Source organism: Stegostoma tigrinum, chromosome 16 (genome assembly GCF_030684315.1).
Source record: "Stegostoma tigrinum isolate sSteTig4 chromosome 16, sSteTig4.hap1, whole genome shotgun sequence".
Taxonomy (NCBI): domain Eukaryota; kingdom Metazoa; phylum Chordata; class Chondrichthyes; order Orectolobiformes; family Stegostomatidae; genus Stegostoma; species Stegostoma tigrinum.
This window is the reverse complement of record NC_081369.1, coordinates 41,043,095-41,068,058: the sequence shown is the minus strand read 5'-3', so window position 1 is coordinate 41,068,058 and position 24,964 is coordinate 41,043,095. Positions and strand designations below refer to the sequence as shown.

At 40.3% G+C, this 24,964-nt stretch overlaps 1 protein-coding gene across 1 annotated transcript in view; it reads right to left on the bottom strand.

The window, feature by feature from the left end:
• Positions 1–2,095: 2,095 nt before the first annotated feature.
• LOC125459953 (polycystin-1-like protein 2) overlaps positions 2,096–24,964 on the bottom strand; it is a 93,885-nt gene continuing 71,016 nt past the window's right edge. Inside the window, exons 19-30 of the mRNA XM_059651535.1 lie at positions 23,393–23,657; positions 21,764–21,851; positions 18,815–18,949; positions 18,432–18,617; positions 17,041–17,359; positions 16,772–16,905; positions 12,084–12,208; positions 11,139–11,299; positions 6,890–7,100; positions 5,501–5,602; positions 3,376–3,507; positions 2,096–2,200 (exon numbers count right to left, since the gene is read on the bottom strand). Coding sequence (XP_059507518.1) covers positions 2,096–2,200; positions 3,376–3,507; positions 5,501–5,602; positions 6,890–7,100; positions 11,139–11,299; positions 12,084–12,208; positions 16,772–16,905; positions 17,041–17,359; positions 18,432–18,617; positions 18,815–18,949; positions 21,764–21,851; positions 23,393–23,657 — 1,963 coding nt within the window. The remainder of the gene's footprint in view (positions 2,201–3,375; positions 3,508–5,500; positions 5,603–6,889; positions 7,101–11,138; positions 11,300–12,083; positions 12,209–16,771; positions 16,906–17,040; positions 17,360–18,431; positions 18,618–18,814; positions 18,950–21,763; positions 21,852–23,392; positions 23,658–24,964) is intronic.

The following is a 24,964-nucleotide window of genomic DNA, read 5'->3' as shown; positions in this document are numbered from 1 at the left end:
AAAGCCACACCGAGATCTTAAGTTTTCAATTGCTGCGAACACCAAACACAATGGGCAAGTAGAACATAGAATAGTACACTACAGGAACAGGCCCTTCAGCCCACCATGTCTGCGCTGACCATGATGCTATTCTAAACTAATCACATTTGCCTGTACAGTCTGTATCTCCCTATTCCCTGCCTATTCATGTGCGTGTCTAAAGGCCTCTTAAATGATGCTATCGTGTCTGCTTCTACCACTTCCCCTGGCAGCATGTTCCAGGCAGCTAGTATCCTCTGTGAGAAATACTTGCCTCACACATCTTTAAACTTTCACGCCTCAAGTTAAATTGATATTGCCCAGTATTTGACATTTCCACCCTCAAGAAAAGACTCTAGCTATTCACCCTATCCGTTCCTCTTGTAATTTTGCATACCTCTATCATGTTGCCCCTCAGCCTGTAACAATTAACTGATCACTTACCAGCTACACACAAGACAGTAACATGTCCTTTTGAGGTTGACATCTTAATAGATACACGTACATGGAAATGAGTGCAGGGTGAGGTTGAAAGTGCAGCACAAGGTATCACAGAAGCCCTTGTGATAAAGGTGTCGAAGTTATGGTATTAATAAGGGATATGGCCATGTTAAAGCATATCAAGTGCCCATCTGAGTTGTTTTCCTGTTTAACTCCTCTTGTGTTTGCTTTACAATAGAAGGTTTTGGAATCTAAACTCAATGCTGTGTGGTCACAGTGGCTTCAATTGATGAAGAGAATGGCAAAAAGCAGTTATATTGAGGAGGAATTTCAAGATCTGAGAGATTCATACAGATCAACAAACTGTAGGAGACGCTCTCCTGCGAAGTGATAAATGGATTAGCAGCATAGTAGCTGGTAGCTAAACTTCTCAGTAGCAGTTATGTACCATCAGGTAAGCATACAAAAGATAGAAAGTATCTGGTATCTATTTATATCCTTTAAATTGGTGATGACAGTTTAACATCTTCCTATTCAATAAACTTGCTAATACTAAGTCAAATGTGGTGTATCCAGACATCTCAGAATGATCCTCCTGCATTGAAATTAAAGTAAAGAGCAAAGGCCGGTGAAAATGATATCTATGATCCTTTCACAGTGGTAAGAGAGCCTGATTGGACAGTGTTAATGCAGGGCACCTATGCACAAGCAGTAAGTCTGTTCCTGTGGGAAATCAGGAGATATCCTGTATTTTTTTGTATCAACTCTGCAATATTGGCACTCTATTTTTCCTTCAACAATCTGAAAGGATATTACGTCCCTTCCTGAAACCAGTCAATTTCTGACCTTAATCATTGCTTTCTTAGAAATCAAACTAAATAAATCCAATGACAAAAAGCACCAAAATTACTAATTGTTTTGGAGATAGTAGGAACTGCAGATGCTGGAGAATCTGAGATAACAAGGTGTAGAGCTGGATGAACACAGCAGGCCAAGCAGCATCAGAGGAGCAGGAAAGCTGACATTTTGGGCCTGGACTCTTCTTCAGAAAAGAAAATGTACACAGAAATTTTTTTTCTGAAGAAGGGTCTAGGCCCGAAATGTCAGCTTTCCTGCTCCTCTGATGCTGCTTGGCCTGCTGTGTTCATCCAGCTCTACACCTTGCTATGTAAAATTACTAATTTCCTGAATTGGCTGTGCAATTACATTATTATCAAAGGTTTCTCACTAATGAGCTTCAAAAGAGAAAAGCAATATTTTTCTTACTTTTCATGACGTTGTAGATCTTTTTCTTGAAGGTGTATTTATGCTTGCAGCAAAGATACATTTGACAAATAAACTACCGGCACATGCGGGAACAGTCTACAATAATCATGCTAAAGATAGGTTCAGGTGATCAAATCCTGAATAGCCTACAATGACTGCGCTGTTGGGGGTAGGGAGTTGTATTTGAAGGCAACCAGACAGGATTTAATGAAGGATTTTGGGGATGGTTGAATATAAAGCAATTTCATTTCTTTCCTTTGGGGATCAGGGAACAGAGGTTTTTGTCAAGGGAGAGGTGTATAGAGCCAAAATGGGCTTGATTACAAAATAAGTAGATAGACCAAATATATGCTTGCTGTTTTATGATAATTTAGTCAGCTTTTCTCTGCTTAGAGGATTTCACATTGCCTTGATTTCCAAAGAAGCTGTAAAGTTTCTTCAACAGCAGGTCTACTATTTCCTGATCGTCAGATGGCTGGAACAAAAAACAAATCAGGAGTAAGATGATCAGATTTTTAAAAATGTGAAATGCTAACAATATATGTATAATGTAATGAAAATTTCAATTCTTCAGAAAATTATAAACTGGTATGATGGTAAATAATGCAGCCCATCCCTATTATATTGACAGATCTAAGGACCGTACAATACAAGTCAGCTTTTTCTATGCTATAATCAGAATCTTCCTAAATCCTCCAAGTAGAATATTGGTTGACTGATGGGAAACCACTTGCCATGTCTTCCCATGGATGTACCATGGCTACATTTATCATTACAAGCAACTGCATGAAATAACCACTAAATGTTCATTGCTGTCCTGGTCTTTTTTTATTTACTCAAAGGATGTGGGCATCAATGGCTAGCCAGCATTTATTACCAGGAAATATGTAAATGTTGAAAATCTGTGGTCATTCAAGATCATTCTCTACAGTTATGACCCTTACCATCAGACAAAGGCGTGACTTGCAGTATGTCTGTTCACAGTTCAGCTGTGTACATGGGTATGGGTACAGGCAGGGACTGCTTGTGGTGGCACACCCTCTCAGGGTGGGAATTTCTCTAGTCTAACTGAAGAGTCAGAAAAGGGAGACATTGTACCAACTAGTTGACTAGTGCATTGGAATCCCAAGGGTCTGCGCCTGACTTGTAGCTTATCCAATTATGAATTTTCTGTGATTTGCAGCTTTTCCCTCTGGAAGTTGGAAATCTGCCCCCACCTGGGCAATCTCTCATCTGGTTTAGTTATGTGATATCGACTGGAAAGGTTCAGTAGTATGAAAATTACTCAAAGATGGATCCTGTGAGGCTTTAAAGGGGTTTGAGGTTATTTGCAGCTTTTCCTCCCAACAGCTGGAATCAGTTCACTCAGATCCTTTGTGCTCTGTGTAGTCCTACTGTTGCCTCATCTATTCTCGTGGAACCAGTTTTGTTTGTGGCTTGAAAGGAATCCACTCACCCCCTTGTATTTATCTCAGTTTTTTTTTGCTGGAGTAAACCAAAGTAAATCCTACTGTCCTCTTCACCTTGTTACCCTAGCCAGCTGAGTCATAATGGGAATATGCAAAAGGAACTTCAAAGCCACTTGTATGCAGATACATTTAGCCAACTTATTGCAGAACATTTATTTTCTCTCAGGAAATGTGTACATACCATCGGAGAATTGCGCTCTTCTCTGAAGGTCACTAGAATTATTGATAGAAAGAGGTTTAAGATCACAAACGTCATACAGATGGTGGAGGAAGCAATAATAATTGCACCTGAAATGGGATAATGTTCTAATACCTGGGTGCAGATAAACATAAACACATAGTTAGTAAAGCAAGAGACTTCACAACATCATTTGTTCATATGAGCTGGCACCTTTATAACCAATGCAATAAACTAAGGGTCATTGTGAGATTCTGATTTCATTAAATTAACGGGAAACATTTCCTAAACTTAAGGCTACAATTGAAAATGAAGGAAATATCTATGAAAAAAGCTGCAATCTTTGTTCCTTGCAGACTGATTATCATTATCCACTCAGGGAGTAAGAGTAATCTAAGGTAAAAGGATTCCTGTTATGCTGTTGCATGATTGCTATAAATAAAAACTATTTCAAAATTAAACAGATGATATCTCTAAGGTGTGAGAAGTTATAATGAAGAAACATCAACTCAGTTAAACAGACTCTAATCTCTTTTGGAACCATAGTCCCCCACCATTTGAAGCAGCTTTGCATATCTTGGACAAATGGCATAAAATTAAAGTACAAAGCTGTTCCTTCTAACAATTAAAAATGCTGGAAATTTGTTGCATAGAAGGGTGGAGACTTTTCCATGTCATTGCTCACCAGCTGCACTGAATTCCATTTCATGATTTATATTAAGTCTGTAATAAAGACACACAATATTTACTGACTTACTCCACTATATCCAAGCAACAAATCAAAGCCACAGAAAATGCTAAAGTCTGAGCAAAAATCATTCAGAATAGTTGCAACTGGTGAACAGTTACAGCCTTTTTTTGTATGTACAGCAGGGCTAGGAACAGTCCTTATTCAAGGACAAACTAATGGTACATGAAAACTGGACTATTTTACATTGAGAGCTTTGACAAGAGACTGAACAGATGCTTGCAGACCATAGAGAAAGAAACATTAGCAGTTACATGGCGATGTGAAAGGTTCACAAATTACTTTATGGGACTGAAATTTCAGGTCAAGACAAGCCTTTAGTCACTTTATTAGGATTGAAAAGAATCTCGAATATACATCTACATGTTCAAAGATTTGGGTTTCAAGTGATGACATACAAAAATGCCATAATCTGTGTTCCATGCCATGTAAGAGCAGTAAGGGATGGAGGAAAAAATAAAAGATCTTATTCTTGCAGGCGAAGTGCAGTTTTATTCTGCAATTTCATCAGCAATTGAGAGCAAACTCTGACAAACCTGTGCAAGCTCAGAAATATGACAAGGGGTCCACAACTATTGAACTTCAAGGATGCTTGAAATATAGTTCAACAGGCCAAATACAGAAAAAGTACTACAAGCAAAAACAACACTTCACAATAGTAGAAGATTCAGTGTCATTTGTCAATAGAGTGACTTTGCCAAAATCAAAGAGAAATCCTATAGAAACTACACAGGTATCACAAAGAGCAGAGCAAGAGTAGAACAATCTGTGTGGAGGCCAGGTATTTTAAAAGACACAAGATTACATTTTCTCATGTCAAATATGTTCCATACACAGCCAGATACCTAGAGAGTCAATGGTTTAGTTGAAGGTGGTGATAATAGTGCTAATTGTAATACTGATGTTAATGAATACAAAGTCTATAAAAATAAGTAGAGGTAAACTACTAGAATAATGAGGACAAATTAGGGATGAACATGTGGAGAGATGCGGAATAATGGAATTCATGCAAATCATGATGATATCTGATCACATGATTGTGACTTACCAAACAAAAGGAAACCAGTCTAAAATGAGCATTAAAAGGGAGAGATGCTTGGCATTACGCAAGAGTACAGTATTTGATAACCTATGTACAAGGAACATTACAGTACATATGGAGTTGAAAAGCCTAGCTTAGAGAAAAGGAGCAGGAAGCCTCATATGTGCAGAAACCCACAGCCTGTGAAACTTCAGACCTCTATCTCAATGTGCAGCTAACAGTATAGAACAAGCTAAAACATTAAAAGTCCAGACTGTTAGTCTCACTCCACACACAGCTTGTTAAATTAGTTTATCCTTGTGTAAAATTCACTCATAAAATATAAAATGTTTCCCAACCTCGTCATAGTTAAAGCTCCCGAGCTGGAGAAGGAAGATTGTTGTCACAGCCTTGAAGAATGTACTGTAGGACGATAGATTCAGGCCCATAATCACATAGGTCTACAAAATTCAGAAATTACAGGTCATTTAGATAGTCTCCATATTTTGACAATAACTTCCTCTATTATTTACTTGACTAAGTCAAATTAATTAGAGTTTTAGCAATGAGGCATTCTTATGCACTCTGCTGAAATTTAGATAAATAGCTTTATTTGACTTTTTCCTGTTTGGAAGGTCTCTGAAAATGCTGATCTACATCTTTTAAATCTGAATCATAGATACCTCATTCAGCAGCATTGTTTCTCAATTTACGTTAAAACTTCACTCAACAACTGACCTAGAATTGGAACATTTAATTCTCTTTTCCCTTCTCAGGTATGATGAACTGTATTGTTTCTGTTTGTACTCTATTACGTCCATACCACATTGTGATCACTGCATGTATCAGTGATTCATTTTTTTCAACATCAGAAAATGTTGCAATCACTTCTGTAACATTCTACAAGGCCTTCACAGAATAAACTATCTATGTAGTGAACATTAGGTAAATTGTGCCAATCCCAACAACCTGGGTCAAGGTGAGTATTTGATGACTACGTGCACTGTACTGAACAGTATGACAGCTCCACTTCTAATGGTTTCAGAGTGAAGTAGGCCTATGTCCTGGCTCCCTCTCCCTTTGGCATCTTCTTTCTCAGGATTTTAACTTGCACACTAGATCAGACAGCAAGCTGTAAAATCTGTCTAGACTGAAAGCAAAGACAAAAAACACAATTCATTCTGATAAGGGAATTCCTGTACACTGATGATACAGTACTAGTCGCTCACATGGAAAGTACAGGGACTAAGGCTTGACAATCTCTTCCATGCCTGTAATTTAATGTTCCCTGATAAGCATTAAGCAAACCATAGTCATGTGGCAAGGTGTCTCATCTCCACCTCAATCACACTTCGCACACCGTCAAAATGTCAGTTGCACCAGATTCTAGAAGCTGTAATTTTTGCAAGGACATATATAGCAAGAATAATTGGATAAAAAGTGAAAGTTCACAACATATCAGTGTTTCATAACTGAATTCTGTTTATCAGGATTCCAGCAGCACACCCTGTGGAGTAGAGTGGAATGTCTAACAACAACATCCAGATTTCCTCATTTAACTGCTTGTGAGAAGATCAAAGTTGCTGTCAGTTTCACTGGGCAACACCAGTAAACACTTGCAGTTTCACGATTAAAAACGACAAAAATCAGACTCTTTATTTTGTTATCAACTGAAATATGACAGTCGATGACAAATCATTATGTTCTAAGTTAAATATCATGCAGTAGAAAGGTTGTTTCTTCCTTACCACACTGGAGTAGGACACAAGTAGCAGAATGAGGACAACAAATAAACCTCTGAGACACCCCCAGGCTCTCTGCATTGCAGATGTGAATAGATGCAGCTTTGGATCCAGGTGTAGCAGATACCAGAGTTTTATTGTGGTTAGTGCCACCAAAACAGCAATAATGGAGGTAAAAGCTGAGTTTATGCTCATCATCCCATGGAAACTAACAAATCTGTGGAGGTAGAACATAGAACAGTACAGGCCCTTCAGCCCACAATGTTGTGCCGACCTATTATCCTACTCTAAGATCAAACTATCTTGCATACCCTACATTTTACTATTAGCTAACAATATAGCCGAAAGCTTGATGGCTAGCATGGAGGTCTTCCGATGTCTTCTTTCTCATTGGGTGGCACAAGGCCATCTCAAACCAAAAGCATGGTCCCTACCACCTGGCAAAGTTGTCAGCAAGAAGATTTGGGAGAATCTTGTGATGGGAAGGGAGAGGTGTATTTGAGGCAAGGGGAAACCTGAATGCTTTCAGCTTCACCACAAGTAAAACAATGCATCTTATGAGTCATGACTGACACTGACTGCTCATCCCATTTGACTGGGCAACCCCCTGGTTTCTACACAGTCCTCTATTTTGAATTGACAATTGGATCTTAATGACATCAAGTAATTCCAATCAGCATATTTCAAGGAGGTTTCTGGCTGAAGAGTTTCTCTGAAGCAACCAGATTAAAATGAGAAACAGTTGGATCAGAGTAGGGGCTTGGTGCGTAGCTATCTGGGGCAGTTTCAATTACCTATCAGTTTTCTATCTGCTGAACCAGGTTTAAATCACTCAAAGAACTTTTGATAATCATCATTAGCTAGCCTTAGTGCCAGTTTATGTTCAGGTTGTGGAGTTATCAGGCAGAATAAAACACTACCCATACAATGAACCCTTAGCACAAAAACTAGATAGTTAGACCAAGGAAACAAATTTGGAAAGGTGTGGTAAAAGTTAGAGACAAGGGAAGAGAAAAATGAATATGGGAAATGATAAACAGACCATGACAGACAAGAATAGAGAACGTACAAATCCAAGAATTTATCAAAAGATAAGGATATAGATTACAAATATCATATAACATCAGAACTAAAGGTTCTGTATTTAATTACCTGTGGTGCTTGAAACAAAACAGATGAACAGATTGCAAAATAAAAACAAAGAAGTACAGTTGGACAGCTATTGCAGAGGCTGCTGAATAACTCAGATTGGAACATGAGATTAAAGACGAACAGCAAGTTATGAATAGGTGAAGGGATGGCTTTGCTAATTCATGATAGCATTACAATAATAAAGAGAGTTGACCAGGATGTAGAAGCAAGTTGGGAGAAGGTGTGAAATGATAAAGACATCACTTGTGGGTAAGGTTCACAGGTCCACAGAGACAGGAATAAAAGCTGGAAATGCTGGCCAGCTAGTTTAATATCTGTCATGGGGAAAATGTTTGAAGCTATTATGAGGGCACTTAGAAAAACACAAGGTAATTCAGCAATTTGATTTTGTGAAAGATAATCAAGTTAAACCAATATATTGGAGTCTCTAAAAACCTAATATGTACTGTGGATAAAGGGTTAGCAGTGAATGTACTGTAGTTAGATTCTCTGAAGGCTTTGGATAAGGTGCCACATCAAAGGTTATTGTTGAAAATAAAGACACAAGGTAGAGGAGGCAACATATGGCATGGATAATGGTTATTAGCTTATCTTAGTACCAGTTTATGTTCAGGTTGTGAAGTTATCAGGCAGAATAAAACACAACCCATACAATGAACCCTCAGCACAAAAACTAGATAGTTAGACCAAGGAAACAAATTTGGAAAGGTGTGGTAAAAGTTAGAGATAAGGGTTAGCTAAAGGGAAACAAAATAGGTTCACAAGTTATAACAAGTGGTGTGCCAAGGGATCACTGCTAGGGTCTCAACCTTTCACAATTTATATATATGACTCTGATGAAAGAACCAAAGGTATGATTACTAAATTTGTTGATAGTTAGGAAAAATAGTTGGGAAGACAATATTAGGAGGTTGTAAGTATATTGAATGAGTGTGCAAAAATCAGACAAATGGAATAACATGTGGGAAAATGTGAAATTGCCCATATTAGCAGCAAGATTATAACGAAGCATATTATCTAAATGGCGAGAGATGGCAGAACTCTGAGATGCAGAGTCATCTGCAAGTACAGCAAGAAATTAGGAAAACTAATAGAATTATATTGTTTATTGCCAGAGAATTGAGTACAAAAGTAAGGAGGGAACTTTTCAATTATTAAAGGCATTGGTATGACTGCATCTGGAATATTGTCACAGAGCATTGGTCACCTTATTTATGGAAGGACATAAATGCTTTGGAAGCAGTTCAAAAGGGCTTTACTATTCTAATACCTGGAATGGCTGAGCTGTGTTAGGAGGAAAGGCTGGTCACACTAGGCTTATATCTGCTGGAGTTAGAAAAATAAGAAATTGAAACGTATAAGATTCTAAGGGACCTTGACAGGACAGATTTGAAGAAGATGTTTCCTCTTGTGAGAGAATATAGAACAAGGGTCCCTGATTAGAAATAAATGGTCACTTATTTTAATAATGTGGAGAATTTTTTTCTCGCAGACAATCTGAGTTTTTGCAAATCGCATACTGTTGGAAGCACAATTTTTGAATAATGTTAAGGTAGAAGTCAACAAATATTTTAGAAGCGAGAGGGTGTTAGGCAGAACATGGGAACATATGAACTTCAGCAGGTCATTCAGCCTAGAGAGCCTGCTCCAGCATTCAAATAGATCATGCTTAATAGCCACCTCAGTTACTTTCCCATACCTTTGATGACATTAGTCCCCTGAAATCTATTGACTTTTGTCTTGAACATGCTCACTCATTGAACTTCCATAGCCTTCTGCAGCTGAGATTTCAGAAGTTTCACCATGCTCTGAGTGAAGCAATTCCTCCACAGGCTGGAATGTGGAGTAATCTGATCAACCATGATCTTACTGAAGGGTAGAGCAAAGTGAAGGTGCCAAGGGACATGCTAACATACCTAGCCTGCCTGATGCTATGTTTTTTATAACAGTCTATGTGAGGTCACCCCAAATTAGCAGGTTCCCCTACAGCTTTTTAATGATTATCTGGCCATGGATTGACTTGCGACAGGCCCTTCTACTCCCATTGGTCAGGAAGTTCTGCCTCGAAGGAACTGCTGACACACAAATGGCCAACAGCCGCCTTGTCCCAGCAGTGGCCTCATCGAGGATGATACAGCGAGAACTGGGGATGGACCTAACCTTCAAGAGAATCAAAAGTTTCACTGAACTCAGGCTGATGGATCCAGGCAAGGGCAGGGCTGAGCACCAGGGTCAACAGGGTAAAGGTAGGTGGGCACAGGGACAGGCACCTGGGCACAAATTGGATTGGTGAGTAAAGGGACACTGGTGGGCCAAAAAGGGCACAAGAAGGAAGCAGCCTTTTGCTTGCCAGAACTTCGATTTTATTTGACTGGCCCCAGATTGTCCTGGTGCTAAAATTTCATTGGGCCAGCAGGAGGGTGCAATGCCTAGGACTATTGGCATGATGCCCAAATTTACAGCTCTCCCTGCTGCCTGCCACTTCATCTCATTAGGTGGATGTGAGGATCCAGCTGGCCATTTTGTAACAATGTGATGGTGGTGTGTTGGAGTTCACTCAGAAATTCTGAGTTGCTGTGGCAACATGCATTTTTAAACGTACATTGCAACCTACTGCTATGGGTAGTGATGGTAGAGACTCCAATATTCTTTCCACCATGTGGCTGACCAGGTATCTCTCCTGCTCTTACTCCCCACTATTGGTGCATAATGCAAAGAAGCTGTTTGTACACATTATGATTCCTGGGGTGGGACCTGAACCTAGAACCTCCTGCTCTGAGGTAGACTCACTGCACCACAGATGTATGTGGGCTGAATTCATATTAATGTGGAGTTGGATATGTAGTTCAGCTTCTAAATGCACTGTCACAAAATGGGATGTGTTAGTGGGGTTTGGGAGAATGTGTGGTTTGCAGGAGAGACATGCATTGAAACAGGAATTTATCAGCAATTTGAGAAATTAAACACAGAGAAGTTTGCAACAATCGTATATAAAAATAACATCAGTAATAGTTTAAGAAGCAAAACACATGGATCATGTCATAAAATGTCAAGGCTACAGAAATGTCAGAGAAATTAAAGCTTTATCATATCAAAGAAGTACCTTTGAGGATTTTCAAGATAATAATGTAGAGTTCCTCTTTCCAGAGATAGCCGTTTAATAAACAGTACAAAAGCACACCAGCTGCACAGGATGATGCATGTTTCCATCAAGTTACACTTATCCTGGAAATATTTCCAATGCTGCTGTCTGAGGAGCTTTCCCTATGAAAGGAGATGCAACTAATATTATTTTCAGCATTTGATAAACATGCAAATTAACATATCCTTTACGCCTCACAGCGCCAGGGACCTGGGTTCGGTTCCAGCCTCCGGCAACTGTCTGTGAGAAGTTTGCACATTCTCCCTGTGTCTGGATGGGGTTCCTCCAGGCTCTCCAGTTTCCTCCCACAGTCCGAAGATGCACAGAATAGACCATGGGAAATGCAGGATTACAGGGATGGGATGGGTCTGGGTGGGATGCTCTTTGGAAGGATGTTGTGGACTCGATGGTCCAAATGGCCTGCTCCCACACTGTAGAGATTCAATCATTCTATGATTCCTTTGGTTAAGCAACAGTGCAACATCTTTGTCATATTTTCTCCAGTTATTAATTTAAATTTTAGAAAAAGTAATCAATACTCAAGCTAACAAATGATAAACTGTAGCAGATGTTTGGTTATTGTATATACATTATTATGTCCACCAAAAGATGAAAGGACTTTAGAATAAACATGAATTTGTTAACGTGTTGTCAAAAAATATTCCTGAGAAAATCATCCGATTACCTTATTGTGATAGTTTGGCTTTATTCTCAAGAATAATCCCACTGGATCAGAATAATTTGAAAAACTACAATGCGGCCACTTCTCTACATACGTTGTTTTAACACTTAACACTTTACACACTTAACTCCTTAATATGTATTAGAACACAGACTGATTTGACATAGTTGTTTCTGACCGTCGTGTTGTAGGATAGTACTACTGTATAACTATTTTGCACCTACCTGTAGCACCATATAATAAACAACAAAGACCAAATACGTAATCTTTACTGCAGCAAACAGAATTGTAATGTCTCTGTTATGAACCAGTTGTATGCTTTCCAGTTCTGTGGAGGTAATAAAGGCCCCTGTAGAATTAAATAAGGTATATTTGTATGAACACAGTTTGGATTTGATCATTAGATTTCTTTAGTTTGTGCAAAAGGGGAAACTTTCTCATGCAGAGAGCAGTGCACATATGGAATGAGCTGCCAGAGGTAGTGGTGGATAATAAAATGTGAGGCTGGATGAACACAGCAGGCCAAGCAGCATCTCAGGAGCACAAAAGGTGATGTTTCGGGCCTAGACCCTTCATCAGAGAGGGGGATGGGGAGAGGGAACTGGAATAATTGGGAGAGGGGGGAGGCGGAACGAAGATGGAGAGTAAAGAAGATAGGTGGAGAGAGTATAGGTGGGGAGGTAGGGAGGGGATAGGTCAGTCCAGGGAAGACGGACAGGTCAAGGAGGTGGGATGAGGTTAGTAGGTAGATGGGGGTGCGGCTTCGGGTGGGAGGAAGGGATGGGTGAGAGGAAGAACCGGTTAGGGAGGCAGAGACAGGTTGGACTGGTTTTGGGATGTAGTGGGTGGGGGGGAAGAGCTGGGCTGGTTGTGTGGTGCAGTGGGGGGAGGGGACGAACTGGGCTGGTTTAGGGATGCAGTAGGGGAAGGGGAGATTTTGGAACTGGTGAAGTCCACATTGATACCATTAGGCTGCAGGGTTCCCAGGCGGAATATGAGTTGCTGTTCCTGCAACCTTCGGGTGGCATCATTGTGGCACTGCAGGAGGCCCATGATGGACATGTCATCTAGAGAATGGGAGGGGGAGTGGAAATGGTTTGCGACTGGGAGGTGCAGTTGTTTGTTGCGAACTGAGCGGAGGTGTTCTGCAAAGCAGTCCCCAAGCCTCCGCTTGGTTTCCCCAATGTAGAGGAAGCCGCACCGGGTACAGTGGATGCAGTATACCACATTGGCAGATGTGCAGGTGAACCTCTGCTTAATGTGGAATGTCATCTTGGGGCCTGGGATAGGGGTGAGGGAGGAGGTGTGGGGGCAAGTGTAGCATTTCCTGCGGTTGCAGGGGAAGGTGCCGGGTGTGGTGGGGTTGGAGGGCAGTGTGGAGCGAACAAGGGAGTCACGGAGAGAGTGGTCTCTCCAGAAAGCAGACAGGGGTGGGGATGGAAAAATGTCTTGGGTGGTGGGGTCGGATTGTAAATGGCGGAAGTGTCGGAGGATGATGCGTTGTATCCGGAGGTTGGTAGGGTGGTGTGTGAGAACGAGGGGGATGGTGGGGGTACGAATAGGAGGATGGAGCAGAGTAATACCTGGCTGAGGAACTGGTCCAAGGGAGAAAGATTCACATTTTTGGATCATTGGAGTCTCGTCTGGGGTAGAAGTGACCTATATAAGAAGGATGGATTGCACCTGAATTGGAAGGGGACTAAAATACTGGTAGGGAGATTTGCTAGAACTGTTCAAGAAGATTTAAACTCGCAAAGGTGGGATGGTGGTGTGGGACTCAGGGAGACAGTGAGGAAAGATATTAGCCTGAAACTTGTACCGTTGAGGAAAGGAGAAAATCAAACGGTCAGGGCAGGCAAGAACAAAGCAGAGGACTAGGTAAGCCTGATAAATTAAACTGCATTTATTTCAATGTAAGAGGCCCAACAGGTAAGGTAGATGAACTCAGGCCTTGGTTGGGAATTTGGGACTGGGCCATAATAGCGATTATAGAGATATGGCTCAGAGATGGACAGGACTGGCAGCTTAAAGTTCCAGGGTATAGTTGCAATAGGAAGGATAGAAAGGGGGGACAAGAAAAGGGGGGAAGTGACATTTTGGTTTAGGGATAACATTACAACTGTACTTAGGGAGGATATTCCTGGCAATACGTCCAGGCAGGTTATTTGGGTGGAACTGAGAAACAAAAAGGAATAATCACCTTGTTGGGACTGTGCTATAGGTCCCACCAATAGTCAGCAGGAAATAGAGAAACTAATTCATAGGGAGATCTCAGCTAACTGTAAGAATAACAGGGTGGTCATGGTAGGGGATTTTAACTTTCCAAAAATAGACTTGGACTGTCCTAGTGTAAAAGGATTAGATGGGGAGGAATTTGCTAAGTGTGTGCAAGAAAATTTTCGGGCTGAGAATGTGAATGTACCTGCTAGAGAAAGTGCAAAACTTTACCCACTATAGGGAATAAGGCAGGGCAGGTGACTGAGGTGTCACTCAGGGGAGCACTTTGTGGTCCATGAACATAATTCTATTAGTTTTAAAATAGTAATAGAAAAGGATTGATCAGATCTAAAATTTAAAGTTCTTAATTGGAGGAAGGCCAATTTTGACGGTATTAGGCAAGAACTTTCAAAACTTGGTTGGGGTGGATGTTTTGCAGGTAAAGGGATGAGTACGAAGTGGGAAGCCTTCATAAATGAGATAACGAGAGTCCAGGGACAGAATGTAACTGTTAGGGTGAGGGGCAAGGCGTGGGGAATTCTGGATGACTAGAGAAATCAGGGTTTTGGTCAAGAAAAAGAAGGAAGCATATGTCAGGTATAGACAGCAGAGATTGAGTGAATCCTTAGAAGAGCACAAAGGCATTAGGAGTATACTTGAGAGGGAAATCAGGAGGGTAAAGGGGGACTTGAGATAGCCTTGCCAAATAGGGTTAAGGAGAATCCAAAGGGATTCTATAAATACATTAGGGACAGAAGGGTAACTAGGGAGTGAATAGGGCCCCTTAAAGATCAGCAAGGCCACCTACATGTGAAACCGCAGGAGACAGGGGAGATACTAAACGAGTATTTTGCATCATTATGGACTGTGCAGAAGGATATGGAGTATATAGAACATTGGGAAATAGATAGCAACATCTTGAAAAATGTCCATATTACAGAGGAGGTGGTGCTAGGTGCCTTAAAATGCATAAAGATGGATAAATCCGCAGGACCTGATCATGTGTACTCTAGGATTCTGTGGGAAGCTAGGTAAGTGATGTCTGCACCCCTTGCTGAGATATTTGTATCATCAATAGCCACAGTTATGGTGCAAAAAGACTGGAGGTTACCTAATGTGATGCCACTATTTAAGAAAGGTGATAAGGAAAAGCCAGGGATCTATAGACTGGTGAGCCTGACATCGGTGGTGGGCAAGTTGTTGGATGGAATCCTGAGGGACAGAATTTACGTGTACTTGGAAAGGCAAGGACTGATTAGGGATAGTCAATGTGGCTTTGTGCATTGGGAATTGTGTCTCACTAACTTGATTTGAGTTTTTTGAAGAAATAGCAAAGAGGACTGATGAGGACAGAACAGTGGACATGATCCATGTGGACGTCAGTAAGGTGTTCGACAAGGGTCCTCATGGTAGACTGGTTAGCAAGGTTAGATCACATGGAATAGAGGGAGAAGTAGCCATTTGAATACAGAACCGGCTCAAAAGTAGGAGACAGAGGGCGATAGTAGAAGGATCTTTTTCAGACAGGAGGCAGGCAACCAGCGGTGTGCCACAAGGATCAGTGCCAGGTCCACTACTTTTCATCATTTATATAAATGATTTGGATGTGAACATAGGAGGTATGGTTAGTAAGTTCGCAGATGACACCAAAATCAGAGGTGTAATGGACAGCGAAGAAGGTTACCTCAGAAGTCAAAGGGATCTTGATCAGATGGACCAATAGGCTGAGGACTGGCAGATGGAGCTTAATTTAGAAAAATGTGAAGTGCTGCATTTTGGAAAGGCAAATCAGGGCAGGACTAATACATTTAATGGTAAGGTCATTCGGAGTGTTGCTGAACAAAGAGACTTGGAGTGCAGGTTCATAGTTCCTTGAAAGTGGAGTTGCAGGATAGTGTTTGGTGGGCTTGCCAAGCTTGCCTTTATTGTCAGTGCATTGAGTATAGGAGTTGGGAGGTCATGTGGCAGCTGTACAGGACATTGGTTAGGCCACTTTTGAAATATGGCGTGCCCCACGTACCTAGTGCTTGTAGACGGTCAGGTTAACCAGTTAAGGTGTTGTGAGGAACCTTTGCAAATTGTTGCAAAGTATCCTGTAAGTAGCATGCCTTGGTACACTGATGAAAGAGGCAGTGAGTATTTTGGGTCATAAGTAAAGTATTGTGGTTGGAGTTAAACTTACTAAGACATGTTGTAATTGCACCAATCCACACAGATAACCTCAAGCTTTTAATAATAATTAGCAACAATGAAGCTGCATGCCATTTATTTGAAAACCTTTGGAACCCTCTTCAATAATCATGATTTTCAAAAATCATGGACAAGGGTGACAAGGTGTAAAATACAAACTTAACTTCAAAGGATTTTGAGTGAACTCCAGCTTCCTGAAAGACCAATACCTATTTCCCATTTAACATGTGAAATTATACATATGTCTCTGAAAGACCTTTTGAGGTGTATCAGAATGTATAACTGATATCAAAGCATGACCTGAAAGAGGGTCACAACTTGTGGTCAACACAACATTCAGAATATTACTTTCATCCTATTCCTGTTCTTTGTCTGGTTTGCCATAGCAAAAGCTGCAAACTTATGTAGAATATAAGTATAGGAGAAGGTCAATCAGTCCATCCTGCTCAGCCTATCATTCAGGCTTTGACCATAGAAAAAGCAATCGAACAAAGTGATCTCTTACCGATACCATTCGTCTCCAGTGTCAGTGTCGTTGCACAAAACAGATTTACATTTGCATTATAGACTGTGAACTCTACAAAGATTGCTCTGGTGTGGCTGTCTATCCAATTGCTTTCAGCTAAATATTTAACAATCCTGCAGGAAAAATGGGAGGAAATGCAATGTTGAATGAAAAAAAAGGAAATGCTAGAATATGTAATATTGTTATCAGAATGAAATGTGAATGGGCACAGTCATAAAAGCTATTTGACACCTGATAGAATAACTGACCTGGATGCATTCTCTTTTTCTGTTGTCAAGTCAGCCACATAGCCACTCCCTCTGTACAGAGCAAAATTTCTCCAAAAATAGCCCTGTAATCTTGGTTGGTATTGCCAGATGTAACTGAGATTTGAGGAATAATCCGATATGTTGTTTGTCCACTGCTCTCCATAGTTGGACATATCCTCCTCATCAAAAGAATAAGGGACTGCACAATGTTTAATATGTTCCTTTAACATCTTCATTGCAGGACAATCAATATTTTTCACTCTCAGTTGCCGAATGCGGGGGCTGCCAAGCAGCTTTGAGTACCCATCAGTAATGAATCCTAGTGACAAAGTCAGACTTATCATTATTCTAATGGTGTACCTTTGCCTTTTAGGAGCTATTTAAAGGAATAAGCAATTTTGTAAAATGACAATCTATGCCTATGGGACTGAAATCATATAATTAGTAGGGACTATCAGAGGCTACAGACAAGGAGCCATATTGAGCTCCGGCAAATGTCATAAAAGTTCAATATCGCAATCATGCATGTAGAAGCAAAAATTATGACTGAGAGGAAGAGAAAACTAAATTGTGATGACACTAGGCTGCTCCTAGGGACAAGTTCTGGCAGAACCGTAGGGCATTTGAAATCAGCTTCCTGACCTGACTTTCTTGCCATAGAATGAGACATCCATGAAAAATGACTGAAGAAAGTATCTTAAATAAAGGAATTTGTCATTAAAAAGGTAATATGTGCATTGTATCATACATATAAGATTAAATAAATGCATGCTGCTGTTGCATCAATTGTTTATTAATCTACCATTAAAAGAAAGTGCCTAAGTATGCTGTCACTTTGTACTTACAGATAATGTTGTATGTGATGTAATATTCTTTTGACATCTGTATCTGGTAAAAATGTTACTTCTCCAAATATGATATTTCTATTAAAGCCAGCATTTATTTCCCATCCCTGATGAATTTTCAGTGCTCCCTTCATTCTACAATAATTCTGAATGCTTGCTGAATATGGGAACTTGATCCCCAATATTCTCTGTCCTTGGAGATCTTCCTTCTAAAGATTCTAAAACCAAGGACCAGCTCCAATGTTACAGGAGCTTGCTTTCCTAATTTTCCGTGGATCAATAACAAACTCATGGAGTTACCAACTTGAAAAGCCACCTCAAAGTATTGCTAGAACCTATAACATCATCCCAGAACTGTCAGATCCCAGGGCTTTTCCCAATTCTGATAAGTTAATGCTTCAGATAATATCGCATCATTAAACATCCTCGTATTTATAAAACTTTCTCATTAACTGTGAGCATCATCATCTGGAGTGTTTTTTTTTGCTGTAGTTTAGAGAGCAATTGTGTTTCTTTTGTGGTAAGAGTTAAACAGAATGTGTTTACCTTTATGGCTTCCATATAGCTTGGGCAGTAAGAAATTGCTGGTCCAGGTGTAAAACTCCTCAGTACTTTGGATATCATTGAAAGAAGGAGTGAATGTCTGGTTAATGGCTCTATTGAGATAAAATGAGTTGGGATTTTGCTCTCCATAAGCAATGGTTAGCAGTAAGGAAAAAAATAGCAAATGAACTGAAAAAGAGAGAAAATAGGGCATCAGAAAATGAAAAAGTCGAAGTATATTTTCATTTTGTTTCTCAGCCAACAGAACACTCAATAAACTTAATCAAAATGACTATATTAGAAAGGGCATAGGTCCAAAATTAGTCACTGGGGCTGTATTAAGGTATTTATATATAAGTAAGCAAAATGAGATATCATTTACATACCCAGAATCTTCTGGATCTTTTCATGCATTTTCTTCTCTTTTCTTTTCTTCTCTTTCAATTGTTCTACAAATTGAACCGTTGGGGGTTGGTAAATTGTACTACTTCGGTCTATATGTGAAGAATTATCCAGTTTTCCTGGGGGTGATATGGTTTGTTGAAGGACGTAAATGGATTAGAAATGTAACAAAATGAGAAACGGACATTTGACATCAAATCTCTATTCTTTACAGATATGAAACAAAGGACTGCAAATGCTGGATATCTGAAACAAAACCAGAAATTGCTGGTGGAACTCAGCAGGCCTAGCAGCTTCTGTGGAATGAAAGCAGAGCTAACATTTTGAGTCTGATGACTCTTCATCAGAACTGATAGTAGCTGGGAAAAAATGATATTTATGATGTAGCAAAGAGAGAGAGAGATATAGTAGTTTTCAGCTACTGATGGCTAAAACTAAAACCTTGGTTCTGTGGGAGCTTGACTCCACCCATTCAGACTGCTTCTATTGTTCCAACATTAAAAAAAAACAGGCTTCACAAGCTGTTTATTATATTGGCTTGAAGCAGACTGCTCCACGCCTCTGTCTCAAATTCTCCTCATTAAAAAAAGACAAAATAAACCTTTTAAAGCCGTAGTATCATCACACCAAGAATTACTTAAGTGGAGAATGCTTGCAGAATTCCAAAGTGCAGAGGGATTTAAACGTTCGGGTGTGTGAGTCACAAATGTTAGTCTATAGTACATATGTAGCACATAATCAGTAGGCTAATGGGACACTACCTTTCATTACAAGAGGAATTGAATATAGATGTAAAGATATTATTTCTGATTTAAAAGGGCTTCAGCGACACCTTGTCTCAAATACTGTGTGCAGTTTTGTTCTTCTTGCACAAGGAAGGACATAAATGCATGGAAACTGGTTCAAAAGAAGTTTACTAGATTCTTGGAATGAGTGGTATTCCTTATGAGAATAGGCTGGACAGGCTGGGCTTGTTTCCATGAAAGTTTAGATGAGTGAGGGTGACTTAACTGAAGTGTCAAATATCCTGAATGGTCTTGACAAGGAGGACAAGGGAATGATGGAAATGTGGAATGCAAGCAAAAAACAGATCAGCCAGGAACTTAAGGAATGGTGGCGTAGGTGCCAGGACTCTAGATGTTGATGGATGTGAGTTTGCTCGCTGAGCTGGAAGGTTAGTTTTCAGACATTTCGTCACCATTTCTAGGTAACATCATCAGTGAGCCTCCGATGAAGCGCTGGTGTTATGTCCCGCTTTCTATTTATCTGTTTAGGTTTCCTTGGGTTGGTGATGTCATTTCCTGCGTTGGTAATGTCATTTTCTGTTCTTTTTCTCAGAGGATGGTAGATTGGCTCCAATTCCATAAACGTTACAACATTTAGCATGCCTGTCTTCATTGTTCAGACCTTTGAGTGTGGGAATTGGGACGTCATGTTGAGGTTATACAGGATGTTGGTGAGGCCACTTTTGGAGTACTGTATGCAGTTTTGGTTGCCCTGCTATAGGCAGCATATTATTAAGCTGGAGAAGGTTCAGAAAAAAATTACCAGGATGTTGCCGGGAATGGAAAGTTTGAGGTATAAACATAGACTGGAAAGGCTGGGACATCTTACGCTGGAGCATAGGAGGTTGAGGGGTGACCTTATTGAGGTTTATAACATCATGAAGGGCATAGATGAGGAGAATGACAAGGGTGTTTTCCCATGCGTGGGGGAGTGCAAAACTAGGGGGTGTATTTTTAAGGAAAGAGGAGGACGATTTAGAAAGGTCATGAGGGGCAACTTTTTTACATGGAGAGTGGTTTGTGTGTGGAATGAACTGTCAGAGAAAGTGATTGATGCAGGCACAGTAACATGATTTAAAAGACATTTGGATAAGACTTAGAATCCCTACTGTGCAGAAACAGGCCCTTCAGCCCAACAAGTCCACACCAATTCTCACAGCAACCCACCCAGCCCCCTCCCCCTGTAACCCACCTGATCTACATATCCCTGAACACTATGGGCAATTTAGCATCGCCAGTCCACCTAGCCTGCACATCTGTGGACAAGTGCCAAGGACAGGCAAGTGGGACTAATTTAGTTTGGGAGCATGGTCAGTGTGGACTGGTTAGGCCAAGATTTCTGTTTCTGTACCATGTGACTCTATGGAATCTACTCATTTATGACAAATCAATCTGTGGCAGTATTTACTGTCTGCACAGCCTTATAATACTAATCCCATGTATCCATTCAGTTCCCATATCATTTAATGCTTTGTTTCTTTTCTGCTTCAATCAAGTAACCCTAATATTTCAAATGCTCCTTCTACTCCTCTATGCTATTCAACATTTTTCATTCAATCTTCAATCAGATTTTTCATTCAATGTTCAATCATGATTTTTATATATTTAAGAAAAATGGACAAGCTGGCACCAAATTCCATTGGTCACTTTTTCACCAGTTTGACATTTCAGCAATATCAATTTCCAGAAAAAGTGATTTATGATGCGGTATTTGTACCTGAGAAGCTTCATTGAATGATCAGGATGAATATGGTGATATGTTTTGCCTTCTGGTTGCACTTACTGTGAAGTGAAACAGTTTAATAATTGATTTCTCCCCTCTGTTTTATCTCACACTTTTTCAGTCAGTCTTCAAATGAATTAAAATGAAGCACATGCTGAGAACAGATTAATCAGATTATAAGCCTTGGATTTCTCTTTTGTACAGTTAAATATTGGACAGAATGATCACATTTCTAAATGTGAAATACTTAGAGTGGCTGTGGGAGGAACTGATAAAAGTGCAAGCACAGCATTCTTAGGACAAGTTCCTAACAATCTAAAAATTACCAACATGGATTCGCCTCCTCCCTGCACCTTTATCTATAAAGATTGACTGAGAGAGTTAATCCTTTAGTAATAAAATAACTGATCATTCTATGCATGTACCTGCTGTCAGGTGGAAAGTCTGTTCGTCAACATGATGCTGATCGACTTTTTTCACAAACAAAGCGATAAAGGCAGCAGCACAAAAAACCTTCAAAAAAAGGCACAGCAGATGGAAAGAGATCAATACGAGAGAAATAAAACATCATTTGATTGGAAACTTGAATTTGTTCAGTCAATTACTTAATTTGCAATTTTACTTTTGAAACTAGTTGCTACAAATTTTCCAAGTGAAAGAACCTGCTTTCCTTCTCCACAGCGTCACACAAATAGATTGTAATATTATTTGAAACACATATTATACTGTCAAATCATCTGACATTCCTAGAGTAATCATTTCAAAGATTACAATCTGATGAATATAGGTTTAGCAAAAGAGCTGTGACAATTGATCGAGCATTGTTTCTAAAATCTAGCTAGGCTGCTTGTTGAAAGATAGTAGGAACTGCAGATGCTGGAGAATCTGAGATAACAAGGTGTAGAGCCGGATGAACACAGCAGGCCGAGCAGAATCAGAGGAACAGGAAAGCAAACGTTTCGGGTTTTCCCTTCTTCAGAAAAACCCGAAACGTCACCTTTCCTGCTCCTCCGATGCTGCTTGGCGTATTCATCCGGCTCTACACTTTGTTATCGAGGCTGTTGTTGTAATTGTTTACGAACACATAATCAATGACAGAATTTGTGTTATAATGACATAATTCACATTTTAAAATAGTGTTGTGTTGCTTACACGTGGCAGCATTGTAATGTAAATGTTCTCTAATTGCTCCGAACAGGAAAGATTCAACTTTCAGAACATCACAGAAATATAGAATTGTTATGGTGCAGCGGGTGACCTCAAAGCACACAGTGTCTGCTGTATTCCCTTCTCTGAACATTTTTAGATTAGTGCTAAGATCATACCCTTTCACTCTTAAATGCCTGAGGCTGTACATTCCACACCCTAGTTACTGTGGAAAAAGCTTTGATCTATCTCTTATTTGTTTTTTTTCTGCAGAGCACTTTAAATCTGTGCCCTCTGGCTTTCAATAGTGTTGGAAGGAGGAACAGTTTCTCCCTATTTAACCTGTCCAGACCTCTCAGTTTTGAAAGTTTCAAAAAGATCTCCTCTCTAAGGAAAACATTCCCAAATTCTGCAATCTAACCTCATAACTGAAGTGTCTCAATCCTTTAACTATTCTCACAAACTTGTTCTGCACTCTCGCCAATGCATTCACATTCTTCATGTAGTGTGGCATCCAGACTGTACACAATTCCCCAGCTGAGATCCAAGCATGATTAAAATAGAAAGTCCTGGAGAAACTCAGCAAGTCGGGTAGCATCTATGGAGTAACCTGTGATACATCAAACAGCACCCATCTCTGCCTCCAGTTGTCATCTTTACTAAACGCCAATTTGAGAATTGAAAAATGAGAAAACGAAAACCCTTTGGTCCTAACTTATCGTACACATCAGTTGGCTGTGTTACCAAGGCTTCGATTAATCAACTTGCTGCAGCTTGTTATCCAAATCTTGATGCAGTTTAAATTGTTATAGTTAAAGCATTTAATATCTGTGGTCCACATATTTTTCGTTCCATTGATGTTGTTGAGCTGCTGGTTGAGAAATCAGTAATAAAGATCTATATATTACCTTTACTGGCTGCAGAATAAACACACTTTGGAACAATGATGTTGCCATGGAAATTAACCACTTAATAGATTTTTCTTTGCCGTAGGACAGCCCATACAATGTGGTGAAGAAAGCAGATGTAGCACTTGTTAAAATCACCAGAAACCAAGCAATATACACAAACCACCAGGGGAGCCCCTTAAAGCACTGCTGTTGAGTCCTGTTCTGCTGGGGGTTGGTGTCAGCTGAAACTCTGTTCAGGTCCTTGGAGTCTACAGTAGTATTTCTGTGTGAAAAGAAATTGAATAAAAAAGTTAGATTTCATTCTTATTTTGTTCAGTAATAAAGACACAGCAAATGTAAACAAAATCATACGGTACTGTACTTGATAAGTTGAGGTTCTGATGTTTTGGTATCATTTTTATCTGGGTGAAAAAATATCAGCTCAAATCTGTTATAAGACATATTACTTTTGAAGCAAGAGTAAAATCAAGTGTCCTAAAATAGGAGCTAACAAGCTGATGAAGAGTCTAGGCCCAAAACGTCAGCCTTCCCTGCTCCTCTGATGCTGCTGGGCCTGCTGTGTTCATCCAGCTCTACACCTTGTTATCTCAGATTCTTCAGCATCTGTAGCTCCTACTTTTTCAGTCCTAAAATAGGAATATATTTCACATATATTTGAATAGGAAGCTATTCGGTCCCTCCAGCCAAAATATACAAGCATTTGAAATCCTATCCAAAAAGGGGGATGCCTTTCTGTTAGGCATCTTGCACAAGCAATTTCAGTTTCCTTTGCAGAATACTTCTGCCGAGCAAATGAGTAGCCAGTATCTGTCATTCTCCAGTCTTCTCCCTGTACTTAGGTCCAGGGACTGAAATCAAAGGCCACAGTGCTGCTCCTGGCCTGGCCTGGCCTGGGCCCCCAGCTCGAGCACAGCAACACAGCTACTTCCCTGACACTTGAATTTACTCTTGCTTCAAAAGTAATATGTCTTATAACAGATTTGAGCTGATATTTTTTCACCCAGATAAAAATGACACCAGAATATCAGAAACTCGACTTATTCATTACAGTACCATATGATTTTTGTTTACATTTGCTGTGACCAGTAACACATCCACCATTTGAGCCGAGTGGTTCCCATCCTGACCAATGTACATTGCCCTGACCTCTAGGCCCAGCAGCTCCGCCCCTGACCTGTGCACAATGGTCCCAACCTCAACCTGAACACTACAGCCTTGAGCTCCGACCTGTACAATCAAGCCCCATTCCTGATCTCTGATCTGAACACTCCGGCCCCAGCTTCTGACCTGATCACTTCAGCCCCCACCCCCTCCCCGAAATTGAACACTCCGCCCCCACCCACCTCCCCCCCATACCTGAACACACTGGCACCACCCCTGACCTCTGACCTGAACGCTCCGACCCCACTCCCGACTTGAACCACCCCACCCCACTCCCAACCAGAACACACCGTCACACTAGCCCATTTCCAACCCAGGTACAGTGGATCCCCTAGAACATTAGGCCCCAGTTATTAGACCCTGATGTAGCCCTCACCCCTACCAAGACTCTGCCTGTACCTTTGCACA